The sequence below is a fragment of the Gorilla gorilla genome, chromosome 9, assembly GCF_029281585.2.
Source record: "Gorilla gorilla gorilla isolate KB3781 chromosome 9, NHGRI_mGorGor1-v2.1_pri, whole genome shotgun sequence".
In the NCBI taxonomy this organism is placed as follows: domain Eukaryota; kingdom Metazoa; phylum Chordata; class Mammalia; order Primates; family Hominidae; genus Gorilla; species Gorilla gorilla.
In genome coordinates, this window is record NC_073233.2 from 25,517,647 (window position 1) to 25,542,548 (window position 24,902).

The 24,902-nt window shown below is 36.9% G+C and overlaps 1 protein-coding gene across 3 annotated transcripts in view; it reads left to right on the top strand.

Moving 5' to 3' along the window:
• The window catches only part of ZDHHC13 (zDHHC palmitoyltransferase 13), a 59,334-nt gene that overhangs the window by 14,990 nt on the left and 19,442 nt on the right, over positions 1-24,902 (top strand). The window contains exons 1-9 of one of the 3 annotated variants that reach the window (XM_055354198.2): positions 2,117-2,553; positions 10,939-11,084; positions 14,150-14,272; positions 15,564-15,641; positions 17,136-17,280; positions 18,673-18,737; positions 20,111-20,273; positions 20,512-20,637; positions 23,746-23,879. In XM_055354198.2, coding sequence (XP_055210173.2) covers positions 2,368-2,553; positions 10,939-11,084; positions 14,150-14,272; positions 15,564-15,641; positions 17,136-17,280; positions 18,673-18,737; positions 20,111-20,273; positions 20,512-20,637; positions 23,746-23,879 — 1,166 coding nt within the window. In that variant the 5' untranslated portion in view covers positions 2,117-2,367. Of the gene's footprint in view, positions 1-2,116; positions 2,554-10,938; positions 11,085-14,149; positions 14,273-15,563; positions 15,642-17,135; positions 17,281-18,672; positions 18,738-20,110; positions 20,274-20,511; positions 20,638-23,745; positions 23,880-24,902 lie in introns of those variants that run through there. The other 2 variants (XM_004050816.5, XM_055354199.2) reach the window with 2 other exon arrangements.

Below are 24,902 nucleotides of genomic sequence, written 5' to 3' on the forward strand. Positions count from 1 at the left end.
TTGCTTCTTGGCATGTTTAGTGAGTTTTGATTTGATAGTGGACTTTGTGAATGCACGTTGATGAGTATCTGGTATTTGTTGCCTGTCTTTAAAGACTATTGGGTATTGTTTGGCAGGCGGTAGTTAATGTTGCTCAATTTGAGTCCTTTGAAGTCTGATTTTAGGCTTCTCTAGAGTGGTTCTGGTGTAGTCTTTATTCCAGATATAGTTCAGCCCTACTTCTAAGGTGTGGCCCTCTGATATCTCCACTGAATAACCCAAGGGATCATCAAAGAGTCTCTGCTTTGGCTGATCAGAGTTTGAACATCTTCCTGCTATGTATAAACTCCAGTAATTGTTCAGTTTACAAATCTCCATTTTTTGCCTATCCTTGACAAGTTTCCCTGTATACATTACTTGTCCTAGTACTCTGCAAAGACTCAATGGGCCTCCTGTACAGATTTTTTGGAGCCCCCTTTTTTCTGGTTGGCTCACTTCTCTCTTGAAATGTGCCCACAACTGCCAGCTATCTCAGCCTCTCTGATCTCAAATTTCTGTCTCCTCAATTTAGCAAGGCTGCTGGGCTCTAAAACAAAGTGTTTTCCTCTCAGTGCCCATGATTGCAAAATTGCTGGGGTGATGGTGGGGCTCACCTTGTGTATTTGTTTTGTTTTTTTCTCATATCTTGGCAATCACAGTCTTACTGTTCTCATTGTCCAAAGTCTGAGTACAGGTTACTTCATATATTTTGTTCACTTTTCTAGGTTTCTTTATTATAGCAAGAAAGCAAGAGGTTAAGTGCAATCCTAGTTATCCCATCATGCACAGAAGTAGAAGGCTCTACTTCATTTTTAACTTAACATATAGCCAACAAGGAGTAACCAGAATTTATAAGGGCTACCATTCAAGAAGAAAAAGAGAGAAGCCCACTAAAAACACAAAAATGGACAAATTGCTTAAACATGTACTTTATAAAAGAAGAACTCAAAATGGCCAGTAAACATGAAGAAATATACAACTTGATAATTATAGGGAAATACAAATTATTATCACTACAAGATATGTTTACACATTCATCAGATTGGCAAAAGTTATGGGGTCTGATGATACCAAGTATTAGTAAGGATTAGAGCAACAGAAGCACTCATACCCTGCAGGGGACAGTTTAACTGGTACAACCATTTTGAAGATGAGTTAAGCATATCTTTAAAGCCAACAGTTCCACTTCCAGATATATGTTTTTGAGAATTGTTTACATATATATATATATACATATATATGTGTGTATATATATATACATATATATGTGTGTATATATATATATACCCACACACATATATATACACACACACATACACACACACATATATATATATATATATATATATATATATACCCAGAGACATGTACAAGAATACGCATAGCAATATGTTTTTTTATAATAGCCCCAAACTGGGAACAATCCAAATATCCAGCCATAGTAAAATAGATAAATTAATTGTAGTATGTTACTGTATTGGAATGTTATACAGCAATGAAAATGAACCTGTTGTAGCTTTCATAACAACATGGATGAAGCTTGTAAGTCTAATGTTAAGCAAAACAAATGATAGAGAATACATATGATAGATTCCATTTGTACAAAGATTAAAAAATGTAAAGCTGAACTGTACTTTTTAGGGTTGCATACATTAGAGATAAAACTATAAAGAAAAGCAAAAAGTAATTATAACTGAAGTCAGGAAACTGTTCTTTTAGTGTGGGGATGTGGTGGAGCATAGCATGTGTGCAGGCAGTCTTCTAAGGTGCTGGCCCAGTTCTATATCTTGACTTAGGTAGTGGTTTCATGGAGGTTCATTTTATATTTATTCTTTACTCTTTACAAAAGAAGTCCATATATATATATTATATATATATATATACACGTATGTGTTTTATATACTTCAGTCTTTATAATAAATCATAATATTTTCAGATATTCAGAGTTTAAAAATACGAGTCTCTTTTATATGGCTCTGAGGACAGTTTCAGAAAGGAAATTCTGAAAACATTTCAAGGCAATGCTATTGGAATAACTAATAATCTCCTGAGGAGACTGTTTTGAAGATATAATTTCTGATACATTTATTTAAAAATCAGCTTTTTAAAAATTGTAGATAGGTAACTAAATTTGCTTATTAAGCACTAATTCAGGTCAGGTGTGGTGGCTTACACCTGTAATCCCAGTACTTTGGGAAGCAGAGGCAAGAGGATCGCTTGAGGCCAGGAGTTCAAGACCAGTCTGGGCAACATAGTAAGACTCTGTCTCTACAAAACTAAAAACTAAAAAATTAGCTGGGTATACCAAAGGATTATAAAACATTCTGCTATAAATACACATGTACACGTATGTTTATTGCAGCACCATTCACAATAGCAAAGACTTGGAACCAACTCAAATGCCCATCAATGATAGACTGGATAAAGAAAATGTGGCACGTATTCACCATGGAATACTATGCAGCCGTAAAAAAGAATGAGTTCATTTCTTTTGTAGGGACATGGATGAAACTGGAAACCATCATTCTCAGCAAGGTAACACAGGAACAGAAAACCAAACACTGCATGTTCTCACTCATAAGTGGGAGTTGAACAGTGAGAATGTATGGACACAGGGAGGGGAACATTACACACTGGGGCCTGTCAGGGGGTGGGGGGTAAGGGGAGGGATAGCATTAGGAGGAATATGTAATGTAGATGACAGGTTGATGGGTGCAGCAAACCACCATGGCACATGTATACCTATGTAACAAACCTGCACATTCTGCACATATATCCCAGAACTTAAAGTATAATAAAAAAAATTAAAAAGAAAAAAATATTATCTGGGTATGGTGGCATGCGCTGGTAGTCTCAGCTACTTAGGAGGCTGAGGCAGGAGGATTGCTTGAGCCCTGGAATTCGAGGCTGCAGTGAGCTATGATCACACTGCTGCACTCCAGCATGGGCAACAGAGGAAGACGCCCTCCCAATAAATAAATACATCTTTTAAAAAAGTGGTAGGAGCCAAGATAGCCAAATAGGAACAGCTCCGGTCTACAGCTCCCAGCGCGAGTGACACAGAAGACAGGTGATTTCTGCATCTCCATCTGAGGTACTGGGTTCATCTCACTAGGGAGTGCCAGACAGTGGGCACAGGTCAGTGGGTGCGTGCACCGTGTGCGAGCCGAAGCAGGGCGAGGCATTGCCTCACTCGGGAAGCGCAAGGGGTCAGGGAGTTCCCTTTCCTAGTCAAAGAAAGGGGTGACAGACGGCACCTGGAAAATCGGGTCACTCCCACCCGAATACTGCACTTTTCCGACGGGCTTAAAAAACGGCGCACCAGGAGATTATATCCCGCACATGGCTCGGAGGGTCCTACGCCCACAGAGTCTCGCTGGATTGCTAGCACAGCAGTCTGAGACCAAACAGCAAGGCGGCAGTGAGGCTGGGGAGGGGCGCCCGCCATTGCCCAGGCTTGATTAGGTAAACAAAGCAGCTGGGAAGGTCGAACTGGGTGGAGCCCACCACAGCTCAAGGAGGCCTGCCTGCCTCTGTAGGCTCCACCTCTGGGGGCAGGGCACAGACAAACACAAAGACAGCAGTAACCTCTGCAGACTTAAATGTCCCTGTCTGACAGCTTGGAAGAGAGCAGTGGTTCTCCCAGCATGCAGCTGGAGATCTGAGAACGAGCAGACTGCCTCCTCAAGTGGGTCCCTGACCCCTGACCCTCGAGCAGACTAACTGGGAGGCACCCCCCAGCAGGGGCAGACTGACACCTCACATGGCCGGGTATTCCAACAGACCTGCAGCTGAGGGTCCTGTCTGTTAGAAGGAAAACTAACAAACAGAAAGGACATCCACACCAAAAACCCATCTGTACATCACCATCATCACAGACCAAAAGTAGATAAAACCACAAAGATGGGGAAAAATCAGAGCAGAAAAACTGGAAACTCTAAAAGGCAGAGCGCCTCTTCTCCTCCAAAGGAACGCAGTTCCTCACCAGCAATGGAACAAAGCTGGACGGAGAATGACTTTGACGAGCTGAGAGAAGAAGGCTTCAGATGATCAAATTACTCCGAGCTACGGGAGGAAATTCAAACCAAAGGCAAAGAAGTTGAATACTTTGAAAAAAGTTTAGAAGAATGTATAATTAGAATAACCAATACAGAGAAGTGCTTAAAGGAGCTGATGGAGCTGAAAACCAAGGCTCGAGAACTACATGAAGAATGCAGAAGCCTCAGGAGCCGATGCAATCAACTGGAAGAAAGGGTATCAGCGATAGAAGATGAAGTGAGTGAAATGAAGCGAGAAGGGAAGTTAGAGAAAAAAGAATAAAAAGAAATGAGCAAAGCCTCCAAGAAATATGGGACTATGTGAAAAGACCAAATCTACGTCTGATTGGTGTACCTGAAAGTGACGGGGAGAATGGAACCAAGTTGGAAAACACTCTGCAGGATATTATCCAGGAGAACTTCGCCAATCTAGCAAGGCCAACGTTCAGATTCAGGAAATACAGAGAACGCCACAAAGATACTCCTCGAGAAGAGCAACTCCAAGACACATAATTGTCAGATTCACCAAAGTTGAAATGAAGGAAAAAATGTTAAGGGCAGCCAGAGAGAAAGGTCGGGTTACCCACAAAGGGAAGCCCATCAGACTAACAGCGGATCTCTCAGCAGAAACTCTACAAGCCAGAAGAGAGTGGGGGCCAATATTCAACATTCTGAAAGAAAAGAATTTTCAACCCAGAATTTCATATCCAGCCAAACTAAGCTTCATAAGTGAAGGAGAAATAAAATCCTTTACAGACAAGCAAATGCTGAGAGATTTTGTCACCACCAGGCCTGCCCTAAAAGAGGTCCTGAAGGAAGCACTAAACATGGAAAGGAACAACCGATACCAGCCGCTGCAAAATCATGCCAAAATGTCAAGACCATCGAGACTAGGAAGAAACTGCATGAACTAACGAGCAAAATAACCAGCTAACATCATAATGACAGGATCAAATTCACACATAACAATATTAACTTTAAATGTAAATGGACTAAATGCTCCAATTAAAAGAGCATTGGATAAAGAGTCAAGACCCATCAGTGTGCTGTATTCAGGAAACCCATCTCATGTGCAGAGACACACATAGGCTCAAAATAAAAGGATGGAGGAAGATCTACCAAGCAAATGGAAAACAAGAAAAGGCAGGGGTTGCAATCCTAGTCTCTGATAAAACAGACTTTGAACCAACAAAGATCAAAAGAGACAAAGAAGGCCATTACATAATGGTAAAGGGCTCAATTCAACAAGAAGAGCTAACTATCCTAAATATATATGCACCCAATACAAGAGCACCCAGATTCATAAAGCAAGTCCTGAGTGACCTACAAAGAGACTTAGACTCCCACACATTAATAATGGGAGACTTTAACACCCCACTGTCAACATTAGACAGATCAACGAGACAGGAAGTCAACAAGGATACCCAGGAATTGAACTCAGCTCTGCACCAAGCGGACCTAATAGACATCTACAGAACTCTCCACCCCAAATCAACAGAATATACATTTTTTTCAGCACCACACCACACCTATTCCAAAATTGACCACATACTTGGAAGTAAAGCTCTCCTCAGCAAATGTGAAAGAGCAGAAATTATAACAAACTATCTCTCAGACCACAGTGCAATCAAACTAGAACTCAGGATTAAGAATCTCACTCAAAACCACTCAACTACATGGAAACTGAACAACCTGCTCCTGAATGACTACTGGGTACATAACGAAATGAAGGCAGAAATAAAGATGTTCTTTGAAACCAACGAGAACGAAGACACAACATACCAGAATCTCTGGGACGCATTCAAAGCAGTGTGTAGAGGGAAATTTATAGCACTAAATGCCCACAAGAGAAAGCAGGAAAGATCCAAAATTGACACCCTAACATCACAATTAAAAGAACTAGAAAAGCAAGAGCAAACACATTCAAAAGCTAGCAGAAGGCAAGAAATAACTAAAATCAGAGCAGAACTGAAGGAAATAGAGACACAAAAAACCCTTCAAAAAATCAGTGAATCCAGGAGCTGTTGTTTTGAAGAGATCAACAAAATTGATAGACCACTAGCAAGACTAATAAAGAAAAAAAGAGAGAAGAATCAAATAGACGCAATAAAAAATGATAAAGAGGATATCACCACCAATCCCACAGAAATACAAACTACCATCAGAGAATACTACAAACACCTCTACGCAAATAATCTAGAAAATCTAGAAGAAATGGATAAACTCCTCGACACATACACTCTCCCAAGACTATAAACTAGGAAGAAGTTGAATCTCTGAATAGACCAATAACAGGAGCTGAAATTGTGGCAATAATCAATAGCTTACCAACCAAAAAGAGTCCAGGACCAGATGGATTCACAGCCGAATTCTACCAGAGGTACAAGGAGGAACTGGTACCATTCCTTCTGAAACTATTCCAGTCAATAGAAAAAGAGGGAATCCTCCCTAACTCATTTTATGAGGCCAGCATCATCCTGATACCAAAGCCGGGCAGAGACACAACCAAAAAAGAGAATTTTAGACCAATATCCTTGATGAACATTGATGCAAAAATCCTCAATAAAATACTGGCAAACCAAATCCAGCAGCACATCAAAAAGCTTATCCACCATGATCAAGTGGGCTTCATCCCTGGGATGCAAGGCTGGTTCAATATACGCAAATCAATAAATGTAATCCAGCATATAAACAGAACCAAAGACAAAAACCACATGATTATCTCAATAGATGCAGAAAAGGCCTTTGACAAAATTCAACAACCCTTCATGCTAAAAACTCTCAATAAATTAGGTATTGATGGGACATATCTCAAAATAATAAGAGCTATCTATGACAAACCCACAGCCAATATCATACTGAATGGGCAAAAACTGGAAGCATTCCCTTTGAAAACTGGCACAAGACAGGGATGCCCTCTCTCACCACTCCTATTCAACATAGTGTTGGAAGTTCTGGCCAGGGCAATTAGGCAGGAGAAGGAAATAAAGGGTATTCAATTAGGAAAAAAGGAAGTCAAATTGTCCCTGTTTGCAGACAACATGATTGTATATCCAGAAAACCCCATTGTCTCAGCCCAAAATCTCCTTAAGCTGATAAGCAACTTCAGCAAAGTCTCAGGATACAAAATCAATGTACAAAAATCACAAGCATTCTTATACACCAACAACAGACAAACAGAGAGCCAAATCATGAGTGAACTCCCATTCACAATTGCTTCAAAGAGAATAAAATACCTAGGAATCCAACTTACAAGGGATGTGAAGGACCTCTTCAAGGAGAACTACAAACCACTGCTCAATGAAATAAAAGAGGATACAAACAAATGGAAGAACATTCCATGCTCATGGGTAGGAAGAATCAATATTGTGAAAATGGCCATACTGCCCAAGGTAATTTACAGATTCAATGCCATCCCCATCAAGCTACCAATGACTTTCTTCACAGAATTGGAAAAAACTACTTTAAAGTTCATATGGAACCAAAAAAGAGCCCACATGGCCAAGTCAATCCTAAGCCAAAAGAACAAAGCTGGAGGCATCACACTGCCTGACTTCAAACAATACTACAAGGATACAGTAACCAAACAGCATGGTACTGGTACCAAAACAGAGATATAGATCAATGGAACAGAACAGAGCCCTCAGAAATAACGCCACATATCTACAACTATCTGATCTTTGACAAACCTGAGAAAAACAAGCAATGGGGAAAGGATTCCCTATTTAATAAATGGTGCTGGGAAAACTGGCTAGCCATATGTAGAAAGCTGAAACTGGATCCCTTCCTTACACCTTATACAAAAATCAATTCAAGATGGATTAAAGACTTAAACATTAGACCTAAAACCATAAAAACCCTAGAAGAAAACCTAGGCATTACCATTCAGGACATAGGCATGGGAAAGGACTTTATGTCTGAAACACCAAAAGCAATGGCAACAAAAGCCAAAATTGGCAAATGGGATCTAATTAAACTAAAGAGCTTCTGGACAGCAAAAGAAACTACCATCAGAGTGAACAGGCAACCTACAAAATGGGAGAAAATTTTCGCAACCTACTCATCTGACAAAGGGCTATTATCCAGAATCTACAATGAACTCCAACAAATTTACAAGAAAAAAACAAACAACCCCATCAAAAAGTGGGCGAAGGACATGAACAGACACTTCTCAAAAGAAGACATTTATGCAGCCGAAAGACACATGAAAAAATGCTCACCATCACTGGCCATCAGAGAAATGCAAATCAAAACCACAATGAGATACCATCTCACACCAGTTAGAATGGCAATCATTAAAAAGTCAGGAAACAACAAATGCTGGAGAGGATGTGGAGAAATAGGAACACTTTTAAACTGTTGGTGGGACTGTAAACTAGTTCAATCATTGTGGAAGTCAGTGTGGCGATTCCTCAGGGATCTAGAACTAGAAATACCATTTGACCCAGCCATCCCATTACTGGGTATATACCCAAAGGACTATAAATCATGCTGCTATAAAGACACATGCACACGTATGTTTATTGCGGCATTATTCACAATAGCAAAGACTTGGAACCAACCCAAATGTCCAACAATGATAGACTGGATTAAGAAAATGTGGCACATATACACCATGGAATACTATGCAGCCATAAAAAATGATGAGTTCACGTCCTTTGTAGGGACATGGATGAAATCGGAAATCATCATTCTCAGTAAACTATCGCAAGAACAAAAAAACAAACACCGCATATTCTCACTCATAGGTGGGAATTGAACAATGAGATCACATGGACACAGGAAGGGGAACATCATACTCTGGGGACTGTTGTGGGGTGGGGAGAGGTGGGAGGGATAGCATTGGGAGATATACCTAATGCTAGATGATTAGTTAGTGGGTGCAGCGCACCAGCATGGCACATGTATACATATGTAACTAACCTGCACATTGTGCACATGTACCCTAAAACTTAAAAGTATTATAATAATAAAAAAAAAAGAAAAAAAAGTACTGATTCAGGGAGGTTTCTCTTTAAGGTATCATTTCTTTAGAGAATGCAATATAATATGTTTTATTAAAGTTGATTAATAGGAATCTATTTCTACTTGGAAATCTGAATAGCCTATGAGATTAGAAGATTGGTTATTATGTAAATGAGTAGTCAAAGATATCACTGTGATTAGGGTCACACTGTAGAGTCTTTTAAAAATATATTTAGAATATATGTAAATCATATGTACATTTGGTATATTTGTGCTTTTAGGAAACAGAAATTTTGATCATCCCACATCTTTAGCTGAAGGAGTCCTTCTCTCAAGTAAAACTAAGTCTTTGTTAAGGGTATTAAAGTGATTTAGTGAGCATCATTTGTGCTAAAGATTTTAACTCCCTCTGCCTGCCTGCTTGTCCACCAAATATTTTAGCAAAGTTGTCAACAAGTGTCAAAATTGCTCATCTTAATTGATCATCTACCCATCTGCCCTAGAGGTGATAATGAACCCAAAAGGCTGTAGTAATGGAAAGGAGAAATAAAATGTATTCATAATCCACAGAACGGATAATTGATCTTAGATTTTTGTGGGCTTTTTTTTTTTTTTTTTTTTTTTTTTTTTAATATTAGCGAATCCTGTACTGGTTTTCTGCTAAGGTCTAAGCTCAGTGTTTGAGTTTAGAAACACTCAAATTAGTTTGAATGACAAATCTGAGATAATTGTTTAAAGAAAAATTTTTTAGCTTGCCGTATGCTGCTGCTTCTAATAGGTGATCCGAATGTAACATTTGTTGATTCAGCTAATGGGACTATCTTGGCAGTCATTCTTTTTACCCTCCCAAATTCTGCAGTCACTTCTGTATTAGTTACCCATTACCGTATAACAAATTACCACGCATTTCGTGGGTTAAAACAACACCTACTTATTAGCGCTATGCTTTAACCAACTGAGCTAGCAGGCCACCGCATAATACTTATTTATTATCTCATAGTTTCTGTTTGTCAGGAGTCTAGGCATGGCTTAGCTGGATCCTCTGCTAAGGGTCTCTCACAGTTGACATCAAGGCTGAGCTTGGGGTCCTCTTTCTAGTTCATTTGGTTATTAGCAGAATTCAGTTTCTTGCTGTTGTATGATCAAAGTCTCATTTTCTTCCTGGTTGTCAGCAAGGACTGTTTTCACTCCTGAAGACTGCCCACAGTTCCTTGTTATGTGGCTCTCTCACAGGCCCTCGCATATCATGGCAGCTTACTTTTTCAAGGCCAGCAGAAGAATCTCTTGCTTCAGTTGGCTAAGACAGAGTCTGATATAACATGACCATGGGAGTAATTGTCTCATCACCTTTGCCATGTTCCATTGCCTAGAAACAAGTCACAAGTTCTGCCTGTGCTCAAGAGGAAGGAATTATATGAGAACTTGATTAATTGGGGGGTTCGAGGATATTCTTAGGGTATGTCCACCACAACTCCAAAAAGTAGAGGCCTGGCAAACTTCTTACTAAGTCAGTAGCAGTGGTCCTCTGCCCACTACAAGTAACAAGGTCCATCTGTGCCTTTTCAGATGACCTTTGTTTTATGAACAAAATATGTAATTTGGATTTTTTGTAATAGTAAGCATCTTTTCTACTGAACAGAATTAAGATAAAGAAAATCTTCCTTAGGATACACTTTTTTTTTTCTTTTTTTTTGAGACAGAGTCTCACTCTGTCACCCAGGCTGGAATGCAATGGTGTGATCTCAGCTTACTACATCCTCCGCCTCCTGGGTTCAAGTCATTCTCAGGATACACTTCTAAAACTCCAAAAAATGTAATTTATTAATATAGATATTGTTGATAGTAGCAAATGCTTCATTATGTAATTGAGTGTGACATTAATTCTCTCATGCTTTGTCAAATGACTCTTACTCTTCAGTGCAGGAATCACAGCCATGGCCCCCACCCTCCAGGATTTGGTCGATATGGCATCTGTGCACACGAAAACAAAGAACTTGCCAATGCAAGAGAAGCTCTTCCTCTTATAGAGGACTCTAGTAACTGTGACATTGTCAAAGCTACTCAGTAAGTCTTCCAAATGCTTTGGTTTATCCTTATGTTCTCTAGAATTAATAGTAATGTATGTGTAGTTCATGGAGCTTCATATGTTTACCTCTCTTAACTTTGTAATAGTGGTTAACACCAGCACCAGTATATTTGTCATACCAACACCACAGTACTTAGTACAGTGTACCTGAGCTGTTTATGTACCAGGACGTCCCATTAGATTGTAGGCAGCTTCTTAGCAAAAGCGTGTCTTCATCTTTGTAGCTCCAGTGCTTTTGCACAGTTCCTTCTTGTGTAAGGTACCCAATAAATGTTCCTTGAATGAATGGATGATTTTAAATGACACTAAGCCAAACTCTTTATTTGAAACACAAATCTAAGTCTTTTAAAATATACTACAACCTGAACAGGTAGATGGAATGAAAAATACCGACTTACACATTTATAGATATTTTAAAAAATCATTTATTTCTTGAGTACTTTCCATGTGCTTGTTGTGCTGGATTAACTAGAAGAAATACGGTAAGGTAAGGTGGAAATATGTTCTCTGACCACTTGAAACACATAGTGTGTTGTTTTGCTTGCACCAGATATGGAAGTACATTTTGAAAGTTTCCCCTTAAGATCTCCATATGTGGGTATTTGCATTGAGTCAATTATTTCCAACATTTTCAGCTTCATGGATCTTGTTGATTATTAACATCTATCACACCTCTTGACATTGAGCAAATTTTGAAGTATTTTGTTCATCAGACTACATCAAGTATTAATCCATTTTTGTAGTAATCAAACATAAATCTGCCCAGCAGATTGCCCATCAAATAAAAATCATGCCAATCTAATCAGCCTGAGGGGAACTAATGTTACCATACTAACTTGATATAATTTCTATCAGAAGCAAAGATGTTTGGAGATTAATTAGCCTATTTGGCCTTGATATGGACTAATGTATTGTCTATGTTAATTAAAAAATATATTGACAATTATTTGAGTATTCTAATTACCAATTTATATTAACTCTAGAGGCCTTGGGAACCACTCTTTTAAGTGAATATTATTTGATGTTGTTTATATTTTATTTGTACAAAGATGAGCGTATTCTTAAGGTAAATATTTGCTTTAATTAGGATGGAAACATTTAAATCTTTCCCTGTTGCCCATAAAACTCTTAAGATAAATGTCAGAAATTAGGCTCTTTTTAGAGGGAATCTCAGTAAAAACTCACATTTTATGTCTTTCCTAAAATTTTCTTCAGGTCCTGGACCTTCTCAAGTGGTTGTCGGGAGACCTGTAGGTAGTATCTGGGAACGGCATAGAGAGCTATGGAGTGTGTGTATGTGTGTGTGTGTGTATCTGTGTTTTCTAAACCAGCAAAACCTGAATGTATATTCTTATTATGTTTCTAAAATAAAGGGAGTATTTATTTTCCAGTAAAATGTTAAAGTTGACATTTAAAAGATGGAGAGTGTAAATGTATGTGTGTCATTTTCAAAAATTTACTGTTTTAAAAATGCCAAAAAGACACACACACGCACACACACACACGCGTATTTTGGTAAGGCAGAAATTATTCTAATTTACAGTGTGAGAAACAGACAATTCTGCCATTTGGTTTGATTTTTGATCCTTGTGGGCTTATTGAAACTTTCAGGTAGTTTTAAGTAGAAATAAGTTTTAAAGAAAGTGCTCAAGGGTCAGTTGGGACTTCATAGAAATATTGCTAATAGGCCGGGTGTGGTGGCTCACGCCTGTAATCCCAGCACTTTGGGAGGCCAAGGTGGGCATATTACCTGAGGTCAGGACTTCGAGACCAGCCTGGCTAACGTGGTGAAACCTATTAAAAATACAAAAATTAGCCTGGTGTCTTGGCACACGCCTGTAATCCCAGCTACCTGGGAGGCTGAGGCAGGAGAATCGCTTCAACCTGGGAGGCAGAGGTTGAAGTGAGCTGAGATTGCGCCACTGCACTCCAGCCTGGGCGACAAAGCAAGACTCCATCTCAAAAAAAAAAAAAAAAAAGAAATATTGCTAATAAATGATTTACCTCTTTATTCTCTATGAAATATGTCTTTTTAATGCTATAATTTCTCTATGAAATACCTCTTTTTAATGCTATACTATTTGACTGATTAACTAGTAGTTAAATCTCTCTCAAGCCCATCATTCCTTTTCTATTCCTATTGCTTCTCTCTTACTTTAGGCTCTCATTGTCTCTCACCTGCATTTATTGCAATAATCTCTAAATTGGTATTTCACTCTCTGTCCTCACCCTGCTCTAAGCAGCTTCCATACTGCCTCCAATGCGATCTTTCTTAAAACTCAAAGTCTGAGTGCTTTCCTCTTTAAAACCCTTTATTGGTTTCCCATTGAACTGTACATAAAGCTAAACTTCATAGCATAGCACAGAAGGCCCATGTGATCTTTGCCTATTGCGTCTGACCTCATGTCTCACCATTCCCTCTCAAGCTTTATGCTTTAGCAATGTTAAATTGCTTTTATTTCTCTGAACATCCATGTAGTTTCACATTGCTGATTTTTGTACATGCTGCTTCCTCTGCCTGAAATGCCTTTTGTCAGCCTATAAAATATAGCTTAGTTTCATCTCCTTCAGGAAGGGCTAATCATTTGTTCCTCTGCTATACCTATATTCTTTCCATATTTCGTTGTGGAATTTATCCCATTCTAAGTTTGCTTTTAGTCTTTATCCCTTATTGTGAGATTATTGCGTGGGCTTGGTTTGATTCAGGGGTAAGATTATTGTCAGGAATTGGCACCAGGTGTTTCTGGCACATAGTGGAGATCAGATGAAACTTATTGAAGGAAAGCAATGTAAGTTTAAAGTTTATTTAGTTAAGAAAGTCAAGTTCAGCTCCAAAGAGATTAATCTGATCAGTACATAAACCAGGTTTCCTTTTGCTGTTTGGCTTTATACTGTGTCCTCTCTATGCATGTCTTTGTTAATTATTATATTTCTGTATTGACTGAAAGGCAGTTTGGATAGTGAAAAGATATAGTAAAGTGAAGAAATTTTGATATTTGAAATGATTTTAATTGTATCAATTATGCTTTTTTTTTAATTTGAGATACGGAATTTTTGAACGATGTAAAGAGTTGGTAGAAGCAGGATATGATGTCAGGCAACCAGATAAAGAAAATGTGTCGCTTCTTCATTGGGCTGCTATTAACAACAGACTGGATCTTGTAAAGTAAGATGGGATATATGTGTGTTAATTGTGTATTTATAATTTTAGACCTCACCTTCATTTATCTTTTTCTTTAAGTATGGGTATTGAACCGTGTGTAATCCTCGTGTAAAAGAACACCTGAAACTTTTTCTGCCACACACGTTGGTTATTATAAAGTTGAAAAGGACCTTAGAGACCATGCCTGGTTGATCCAAAAGGGAAAATTAGAGATAAAGCCAAGGGGGCCAATCATAAAGTTTAGAAAGTAAAAGTGAACATTTTTTTAAAAAGGAAAAGTATAATAAACTTTTTCAGAAGAGAATGGGAAGTCTCATCTAGTTTAGAAGAAGCATTGAAATATTTTACATTTTAATACCACGAAGAATAGATAGGTAGGAGATTTAACCTTTTAAAAAAAACTAAATATGGAATATACTTTTAAGTGGGCATGTATTGGATTGTATAAAATATTTCCCCTTCATGAAGCACTACTGCCTACCCATTGTTTCTTTTAAACAGCTTAACATGTAAAATGTGCATGTGTATGTGAATGTGTGTATATTTTGTGTTATAGGATTAGATATTTAAAATCCTCAAAGTTTAAGAAATTTATTAAGGTTTAAAATGTTCTAACACACATGAATACTCACAGGCAAACTCCTCTTCTGTGGAAATAAACTGGCATGGTATTTAGATAATATGCTGTATGAAGCTCAACTTTGAAGTAATGAGACTAATTCCTATAAACCATAGAAGAAAATCAGTCTCATTAGCTTATATGTCCACCTTATACAGTGCCTCTCATCTCTGTACCCTAAATACAGGGCAAAACACTCAAAATGTCTAACTTTTCCAAAAGGATTTTAAATTAATTCTTTACTACTTACTTTTAAAATTCATTCCCACATAGTAATTCTACTTTTAAACTGTTGAAGGTGACATAACTTTACCTTTCTCCTTCCAGTCAAGTAAGAATATCTGTCTGATTCTAAACCTTTTGAATATAAACAATTTCAAGAGTGCTGCGGTAGTTAGACTATGCAGAGAGTAGTTATGATGTATTTGATATGTAAGTTATAATGGAATGCTAATTACAGCAGGACTACTTACATCCTAAGGATGTTTCATCAGGGATTTGTCTGATTCTGCCATGTGAACCTTTCATATTTCTATAGATCTGGGTGTTTTAGGGATTATTACTATCATAATTTGTTCTCCAACATATTTATTACTATGAAAAAATTAGTATTTTCTTTCTCAATATGAAGCTTAAATTTCAAATCTTATTTTCATTTGTGTCTGCTTTTAACAGGTTTTATATTTCAAAAGGTGCTGTTGTAGATCAGTTGGGTGGAGATTTAAATTCAACTCCTCTTCACTGGGCCATCCGGTAAGGTTTCTTTGAACGCTGAAATTAAATAGCCACATGTAGCTAGTGGTCACCATATAAAAAATCAGTTATAGACGATTTGAAAGGCTGTCTTTTCTTTTTTTCCCCCCTTTATTTAAAAATAAATTTCAGCTCTAAAGAGTTTGCAGAAAGGATGTTTTCGATATTTAATTTAGGGCTTCATTATGATTATCCAACTCAAATATGTGTTTTATAGTTTCTTTTTTGTAATTAGAATAAATAATTTTCATACTTGATAACATAAATAAAAATAGTAGTTCAGTGAACTGCGAACTCAATCAGTTCAGGCTTATGACAGATGTCTATTTACAAAATTTACGATTTTATTTCAGAGGTGAGTTTCCTCTTAAATGTGAAGTATATCTCTATATCTTAGGGCCAAATGAGTCAACTAGTTGTTGCAGGATTAACAAGAAATTTTGAGTAGATCAACTTAGAACATTTATATTGTGTGGTCACTCTCCTTTTTTCTCTGTTGTATATTGGCCATCTGAAACTGAAGTTAATAAGTCTTGAATACTTATCAGTTTCTTTTATTAATTTAAACTCCACTCTCGGTGGTTGGTGGGGTTGACAGGAATCTGAAACTGAAGTGAATAATTGTTCATGTAAGTCAAGGAGTTGAATCTTTTCTCCATAGCTAAGAGTTTTGAAACTCTAGGGTTACTTCATGCCCTTTAAGCTACTGAGGTACAGTACTTTACATGAAAAATGAACCATAGTCAAGCATAAGAAAAGCATATGAATATATAGCTCTTAATATTATCACATTAAACCCATAGTTTATGAATATTATATTTCTGTATATCTGGCTTATGATTTTTTGATTTTAAAATGACAGTGACATCTAAGTGGTCTTAGAATCTTCATTGTTACCATGTCATAAAGAATTATTATTCACGTATGCTAATGTGTGAAGGTCAGGTTTAAGGTAGATTGGGAAGTTACCAAGTTTATCACTTGCACTCAAGAATGATTATCCAGGCCGGGTGCAGTGGCTCATGCCTGTAATCCCAGCACTTTGGGAGGCCCAGGCAGGCAGATCATGAGGTCAGGAGATCGAGACCATCCTGGCTAACACAATGAAACCCCATCTCTACTAAAAATACAAAAAATTAGGTGGGCATGGTGGCATGTGCCTGTAGTCCCTGCTGAGGCAGGAGAACCGCTTGAACCTGGGAGGCAGATGTTGCAGTGAGCCGAGATTGTGCCACTGCACTCCAGCCTGGGTCACAGAGCGAGACTCCGTCTCAAAAAAAAAAAAAAAAAAGAGAATGATTATCCATATAGTTCTAAGTTTGCAGCATCTAAGTTAAAAATGTTTGGACAATCACCATTGTTTCAAAAATCTTACTGTTAGGAAATATTTTTTATATGTAACCAAAATCCCTCATGTCTTAGGAATATCAGTCTCACCCTGACTTTTTGCTTTTTCTGCATGCTACAGAATGGCTTTTTGTCTTCTGTTTGCAGACAAGGACATTTACCTATGGTCATATTATTACTCCAGCATGGTGCAGACCCCACTCTTATTGATGGAGAGGGATTCAGCAGCATCCACCTGGCAGTATTGTTTCAACACATGCCTATTATAGCATATCTCATCTCAAAGGGACAGGTATGTTCTGAAATGTGTCTTATACTCCAGTTTTTATCATCTGAAGAGGTTGGGGAAATTATTAGTAGTAGTCTCTTCTCATTTTTAAAGTGGAGGTTAATGGATATCCAGATATTCAGATATTAGCCTCAGTATGTTTAGCTATTGAATACTGCTTTTCAGCTTCATTGGAGGGAAAAGGACAGGTCATTTAGCTCAGTAACGTATAATAGATGTTTCTGGAACTTGTAAGCTGGTAATAGTTTTTCTTATGAACCCAGTAATTTGCAGAGTTTCTCAAAAACATGACTTCAAAGCCTGTATTTTTCTTCTAGTTGAATATAAAAATGGTAGTCAAATCACTAAATTAACCCATCATTTGCTTTCATTATTTGAGCCCAAATGGGAGGCCAATTTGAATGTATGTTTCTTATTGTTCTCTAAAGTAATTCCATGAAAATTGACTTGCCTTGAGAGGCACAGGTTAAATTATAGGTTATTGTAAGTTTCACTGTCAATTATACTTGCCTGGAATATGTTTTCTGGTAGCAAAGTAGTTTACGTATTAGGAGACTTGCCTGTAAAAGGCATGAAAACTGTTTGCACAAATGCTGTTGGAATGATTGTGCTCCCTTTAAATAAGCACTTTCTCTCAGACTTAGCTGATTGAAGTAGAATTATAACCTCCTAGGTTTCATTGTTGGAAAAATATAAATATATGAGGAAGAGTCCTGTCTGCTTCTCTTAGGTGCCTTCCCAAGTCCTGTTCCTCCAAGGTCCAAAAGAATCTTCAGAAGCTGAAACTGTTTTTCTTTGGCTTAGCTGAAACCATTGCTGTATACCTTAAACCTAGACCTGTCTTATTAAAAGGATTGTATCCTCATGGAAATATGATTTCCTTTTTTTTCTGTGTTCCAGAAAATAGAAAGGAAATTTTCATATTTTACTATTTAAAACTTAATATGATAAGTCCAGAAAGACAAGTTGCCTCAGAAGATAGGGAATTCACTATTTACTGGAAGTGTTTGAGTAGATACTGAATGACTTTGTATAAGAAATGATAATGCGAATTAATGTGTCAACTAAGGTCTCAACTAGGTGACTTTTAAGGTCTCTACCATCTCTTGTATTTGATGGTAGCTATCAACATTTTACTCTTTCCCTTAACTGTGTTCACATCATATAACACTTTACATTATATATTCAGATTTTCTTTTTAAAAATATTTTGTGGAAATCCGTGGATTTTTACCCTATGGAAGTGAGCAAAACATTCTTTTTATCAAATGATATTTGAGCCCTTTATGTAGAAATAATGGTAGTATTGAATGTATTAAAGAGATATTTCTATTAAGAGAACAAATAGACTTTTGAGTGTATTTACAGTTATGCTAATTGTCTTCTTTTTGAATAGAGTGTGAATATGACAGATGTAAATGGGCAGACACCTCTCATGTTATCAGCTCACAAAGTAATTGGGTGAGTTTAATTTAGTCCGCTCAATCTCATTCTTGGTTCCAACTATTTCTTTTCTGTGTATGTAATTTTAAGTATCTGTGTCTATGTGAGATGATAGTACATTGAAGAAAATAAGATTTTTCACACTGAGACTGTGATAATCGACTTTCAAGGTAGTTATAGTTAGAAAAGCAGCCTTGAAATACATTTTCTCTTTTCTGATAGCTTTGGCAAAAAGTTTGAAAGCTACTAATAAGAAAAAAATTTCCTTACCTATCAAGTAGATATACCTTGAAATATACTTGTTAACATGACTTGTATTTCTTCCTTTGGCTTTAAAAAAATGGCTATAATTTTAAATGTTCTCATAATTTGAAATCTAAGTGATAAGTCTGCTTTCTGGAAAATGTTAAATTTTGAAATTCTCTGACATCATTCTGGACTACTTTGAAAATATCGTTAACTGAAAAGAGTCTGTATGTTCAGATCAGGCACTTACATATTTAAGTTTTTCTGTGTATTTATTTCTATAAACACATGATTAATGACCACTGTATAGTTCAACTTCTGTTATTTATCTAAGCAGATACTTACGACAGTTCTCACTTTAGCAGTTTGTTTCTATGTTGTATTGAATCTCTGATTTTGCTTGTACTTAGGACTTCTGTTCTAGGAACTGTGTTAGTTCTAATGCTATTTCCTTTTTGTTCATGGAATGGTAGGACTGGAGGTAGAATTTTATTAAAAAGCATTTTCTCTTCTTTGCTGGTAAATCTGAAGTCAGGTATAATCTCTATAAAGATATTGATGGAATAAATAAAGTAGAATATTGTTTTATTAAAAGAATCTCTTCAGTGGTCATGAAGGAAGGAAAGGTATTGGTAAAGTAAAAATATTTTACTGAATTCTGTCTTCTAGTCTGTAACTTTCTAAGATATACAAATATTTTAGGACATAATTTATACCTGTTTTATTTAACAGTTGATTTGATGGAGAGTATGAAGTTAGCTCCTCAACTAAGACATACATTTAGTCTTTAATTGAATAAATAGCATAGCATTTAATATTGGCTAAAGTTAAATCTATATTCAAAGAAAATTGTTAGCCAATAGAACAACAATATGAAAGGAAAAGTTTGAAAAACAAAAGCAGTTATTCCACTGCATTGTTAAAATTATCTATCTATATAGCAGGTCGTCATTTAATAGATGTCTTTTTTTTTTAATCTCCTATTAGTACCTAGAATAGAACTCAGTACAAAGAAGTTTCTCAGTTCTGAATACTTAACTGAATGGTTAATTGATGGCATTATCTTAAAAGATTCATAATTTGCATTTACTCCTTAAGTCATCATCTCTGTTAATGCCTCTTGGTATTTTATTATTTTGAGACAGGCCAGAACCAACTGGATTTCTTTTAAAGTTTAATCCTTCTCTCAATGTGGTTGATAAAATACACCAAAACACTCCACTTCACTGGGCAGTTGCAGCAGGAAATGTTAATGCAGTTGATAAGCTTTTGGAAGCTGGTTCTAGCCTGGATATCCAGAATGTTAAGGTATGGCCAGGTATTTATCTCCCTTAGTTTATTATATCTTGAGTTAGAAGATTGATAAATTAACGTAAAGATAAGCTATATATTTGTTTTCAGTTACCCCAAGATAGATATAAATGATAATAGCTGGCTATCCTTGGAATAATGTGTTGAGTCTATGATTCTGGTGTGTTTAAAAAAAGTTTAGCACTCATAATATATTAAAAATACTTTTAAACTTTTTACCCCACTCTTTTTTAAGGGAGAAACACCTCTTGATATGGCTCTACAAAACAAAAATCAGCTCATTATTCATATGCTAAAAACAGAAGCCAAAATGAGAGCCAACCAAAAGTTCAGACTTTGGAGGTGGCTGCAGAAATGCGAGGTATTTTCATATGGGGTCTTTTCTATGGGATAGATGACTTTTTTTGTTCATTTGGTTTTGTTTATTAAGGCATCAGAGGAAACCAGAGAGTTGGCTTTTTGCTGCATTATATCTGCTGACTATATCTTTCCCCCGCATCCTATTACCCAAAGTTGGAAATTTGGCACTTTCGTTGGCTATTTATTGTTGGTCCTCAACTAGATGCTCTAAAACTGCTTGTTACGTTATGAATATCATTGTGTACTTCCACATTTATTTAATGAATGTATTGAAATGCAAAAGGTTTTGATTTTTAGAGACACAATGGGAAAAGCACCTTGTTGCAAGGAGTTTTATAGAAGCTTGTAGGAATAGTTTATTCCTTACTAAAATTTTATTTATTGAAAAGAAAATAATAACATTTACAATGTTTCCTTAGAATTATGAGGACTTTAAAAATGATAGTGTTGAAAACTTTAGGCATATGATGTCACTTTATAAAAGAAAACACTGGAATTTTGAGAGATTAAATCCAAATTTTATTCATTTTTTTAGCTTAGCAATTCTGAGTGGTGTTCCTCTAAACTTTAAAATGAACTGAATAATGGAAAACGTTAGAAACTTCAGGTTATTCTCATGAATGGCTAAGAAAATCTAAGTCATAGAAGTGAATACTATTTAAATTGTTAAAATGGAATATTGGATTGATTCCACTGTTTCTAGTGTTTTCAAATATGATACCATCATCTTATTAATAATAATTAGTAATTGTACTTTCAGAGTGATTCTAAATTAACAGACACTGTATTGTTATGTAGAGGATCATCATGAATGCTACACTGCTTTTGCATTAGGCATGTGGAGTGGGGAGAGAAAGAAATAGTGGTTATTCCTCAGTCTCCTTTGCCAGCTCCTCCACTTCTCCCCCATCTCTTGTTGGTAGGGTGCCCCAGGATTTTGTTATTGAGCTTCCTTTCTATCTATTCATTCCATAAATGCCATCTATATGTTGATAACTCCCATATTTGTCTCTCTAGTCTAGACCCTTCCATGCTCATATATCCAATTACCTACTTTACTCATCCGCTTTGATGTCTGATAGGCATCTCCTGATACCCTCCCCACCCTTCCCCTGACTAAGCCAAGCCTTCCCCATCTCAGTAGCTGGTAACTCCAGCATTCCTCTGTCTTCGCCTTTTTTTTTTTTTTTGTCATACCACATATGCAGTCCATTAGAAAGACGGGTTAACTAGTTCAGCCTTCAGTTTATGTCCAGAATCTGACCCCTTCTTACCACTCTACCACTGCCATGTTGGTTCAGCAGATGAATCTTCTAAAATGTAAGTCAGGTCATGTCACTTATCAGCTCACATTCCTATGATGTCTCCTCATTTCTCCTAGAGTAAAAGCAAAGTCTTTATGATGGCCTATAGGGCCCTTTGTCATCCAGGTTTTTATATACTATAAAATTCACTTAGTATATTTATTTGTCTATCTTCCCCAGCTAGAATTTAAGTGAGAAAAAGATCTTAAATTCATTGATGTGTCCCAAGTGCCTAGAATAGTACCTTGCATATAATATGCCCTCAAGTATTTGTTGAATGATTAGGGCAGCTTGTCTGTAAGAGTGTTATATCTAGGATTTAGAATTTTGAGATCCATATTTAATTCTTATCTCCGTTCTGAGATTATGTTGCTAGGAGATTCTAAATTTACATTAAAAAAAATCTAAACTAGCCCATTTTGTGTCATCATGCCAATTGGAATAGGAAACATTTTAAAGATTTAATGTCATTTGAAATTATCCACTCCTAGATATGGCTTAGAGAGGTGAAAATGGAAGAAGAAAGAAGGAAGCCCTGCTTGCTTTCAAGGTCTCATATCTTGTCATTAAAGACTGCATTGCACAAACATGGGGCCCAGCTTCAATTCAGTCAGACTGTTGTTTCATAGAAGTTTCATTCTTTTAACTTTGCCAAAATAAACCTGAATTAGTAGCATCATGAGGACATATTTCAATCTTTGATCTCCATGTGACATTTGACACTGAGAACATCCCCCTTCTCAAAACTCTCTTCCCTGGATTCCCTGAAACCTTTCTTTCTGCCGGTTCTCATCCTGCCTTTCTGGTCAGTTGTTCTTGGTTATTTTTGGTGACTTTGCTTTTTTCCCCTTAAATGTTTGTTTTGGCTAAGATTCTGCCCCCTTTCTACCTGCACACAGTCTTTGGGATGTTATTCACTCACGGCTTTACCACCTATGTACTGATAAATTTCAAGTCTTCCAGAATGCTAGACCTGCTTTTGACTGCCAGCTGGTTGTCTCCTAGTTGTCCATAGGCATTTAAAATTCAACGTTCTCCAAACATAGCTCATCTTTTCTGCAGACCTATTGCATCTGACCTTCTGCATCAGGGATGGCATGGTGCAGTGCCCAGGTTGGAGCTCTTATAGTTCCCTCATTAAGTCTTTTGTATTAATTTCTATGTAGTCCCTTGAGCTTGCTTTATGCTTTCCAATATAGAATACTGTTTGCAAGAAGTTATTTTGAAAAATCTTAGCTCTCATTAACAGTTTTCTAAAAGACCACCATTTCTTGTAGAGAAGAAAACAAAACAAAATATGTTTAATAACATTTTATAAAATGTAGGGCTTTTAAAAGATTGTTTCGCACTTTGGGAGGCCGAGGCAGGTGGATCGCCTGAGGTCAGAAGTTCAAGACCAGCCTGGTCAACACAGTGAAACCCCGTCTCTACTAAATATACAAAAATTAGCCAGGCATGGTGGTGGGTGCCTGTAATCCCAGCTACTTGGGAGGCTGAGCCAGGAGAATCGCTTGAACCCGGGAGACAGAGGTTGCAGTGAGCCGAGATCACACCATTGTGCTCCAGCCTGGGCAACAAGAATGAAACTTCATCTCAAAAAAAAAAAAGAAAAGATTGTTTCCAAGATGTACAATCTCTCAAACCTCAAATTTATCAATCAGCAATTTTAGAGGAAAACTTTGTGTTAGCTTTGTTGTTGTATTAATTGTTATTATATACTTTGGAAGTAGTTCTTATATTGCACTATTATTAGATACTTAAGAGGTAAAATCCATAAAGCTCTAAAATTCTGAATCTCTTAATAGCTCTTCCTGCTGCTGATGCTTTCTGTGATTACCATGTGGGCTGTTGGATACATATTGGACTTCAATTCAGATTCTTGGCTTTTAAAAGGATGTCTTCTAGTAACACTGTTTTTTCTGACATCTTTGTTTCCAAGGTGTGTATGTTAATTTTTGCAAGGCTGGTTATTGTGTTTCTGATTTTATTTCTTATTTCTGTTGTTGGTTAGCTGGAGTCACAGATTTTTATCATGCTGTAAATATTACTTACCATATAACAGCATCCTGCGGGTGGATGGGAGGAAAGGGCTCTGGTAGCATATTATTTGGCTGAAAGCAAATTGCTCAACCCAGTAACTTGGTTGACTTGACAACTGGTGGAAAATAAATATCCTGGGTCACGTTTTAATTGTTATTTTTGGTGAATGATGGGGAGATTTTTGTAATCATTTCATAATTATTCAAGATTTTGTAATCATCTTGAAGCATTTTTGCTCATTTTTCAGAAATTGTTTCCTTTTTCTAAATTTATTTTAAGCTAGTTATTTTTGCTCTCAGTCATTTTTAGTTGAGTTAAATTGTGAGAGGTTATAAAATAGTAAATATGGTTTTATTTTTAGGACTATATTTATACATGATTATATATAGTTAATGGTTAAGAGTCAGACTGCTTGAATTCAAGTTAAGCTTTACCACATGACAGTCTGACGTTGAACAAGTTGCTATAAAATGAGGGTTAACTGTTGTGATAATGCCTGCCTCATGGTTAACACATGTAAACACATAGAACTATAGCTGACACATAGTACTCAATAATCATATCACCCCCCATCTCTTCTTCTCTCTTTCCTTTCTCAATCAAATGGCATCCAGTTCCTCAAATGAATATGGGTGTCATGCTTGGATTACTGTCATCCTCTCCTCACCTCCCATGTCCAACCCATTACCAAGTGTTCCCTACCTGCCTGTCTCCATCTCCACAACTCGCATCCTAGACCAAGTCTCCTCACTGGTCTCCTGACTTCTTATCCCCCTGGAGTTTACCCCCACTTAGCAATCAAGGGAGTCTTTTAAAAAGCAGATAAGTTCTTTCTTTTCTCCCTGCTTAAAGCGCTCTAGTAACTTTTTCTTGTACTCAGAACAAAATCCAGACTCCTTGCCTATGGGGTGTTATGTGATTC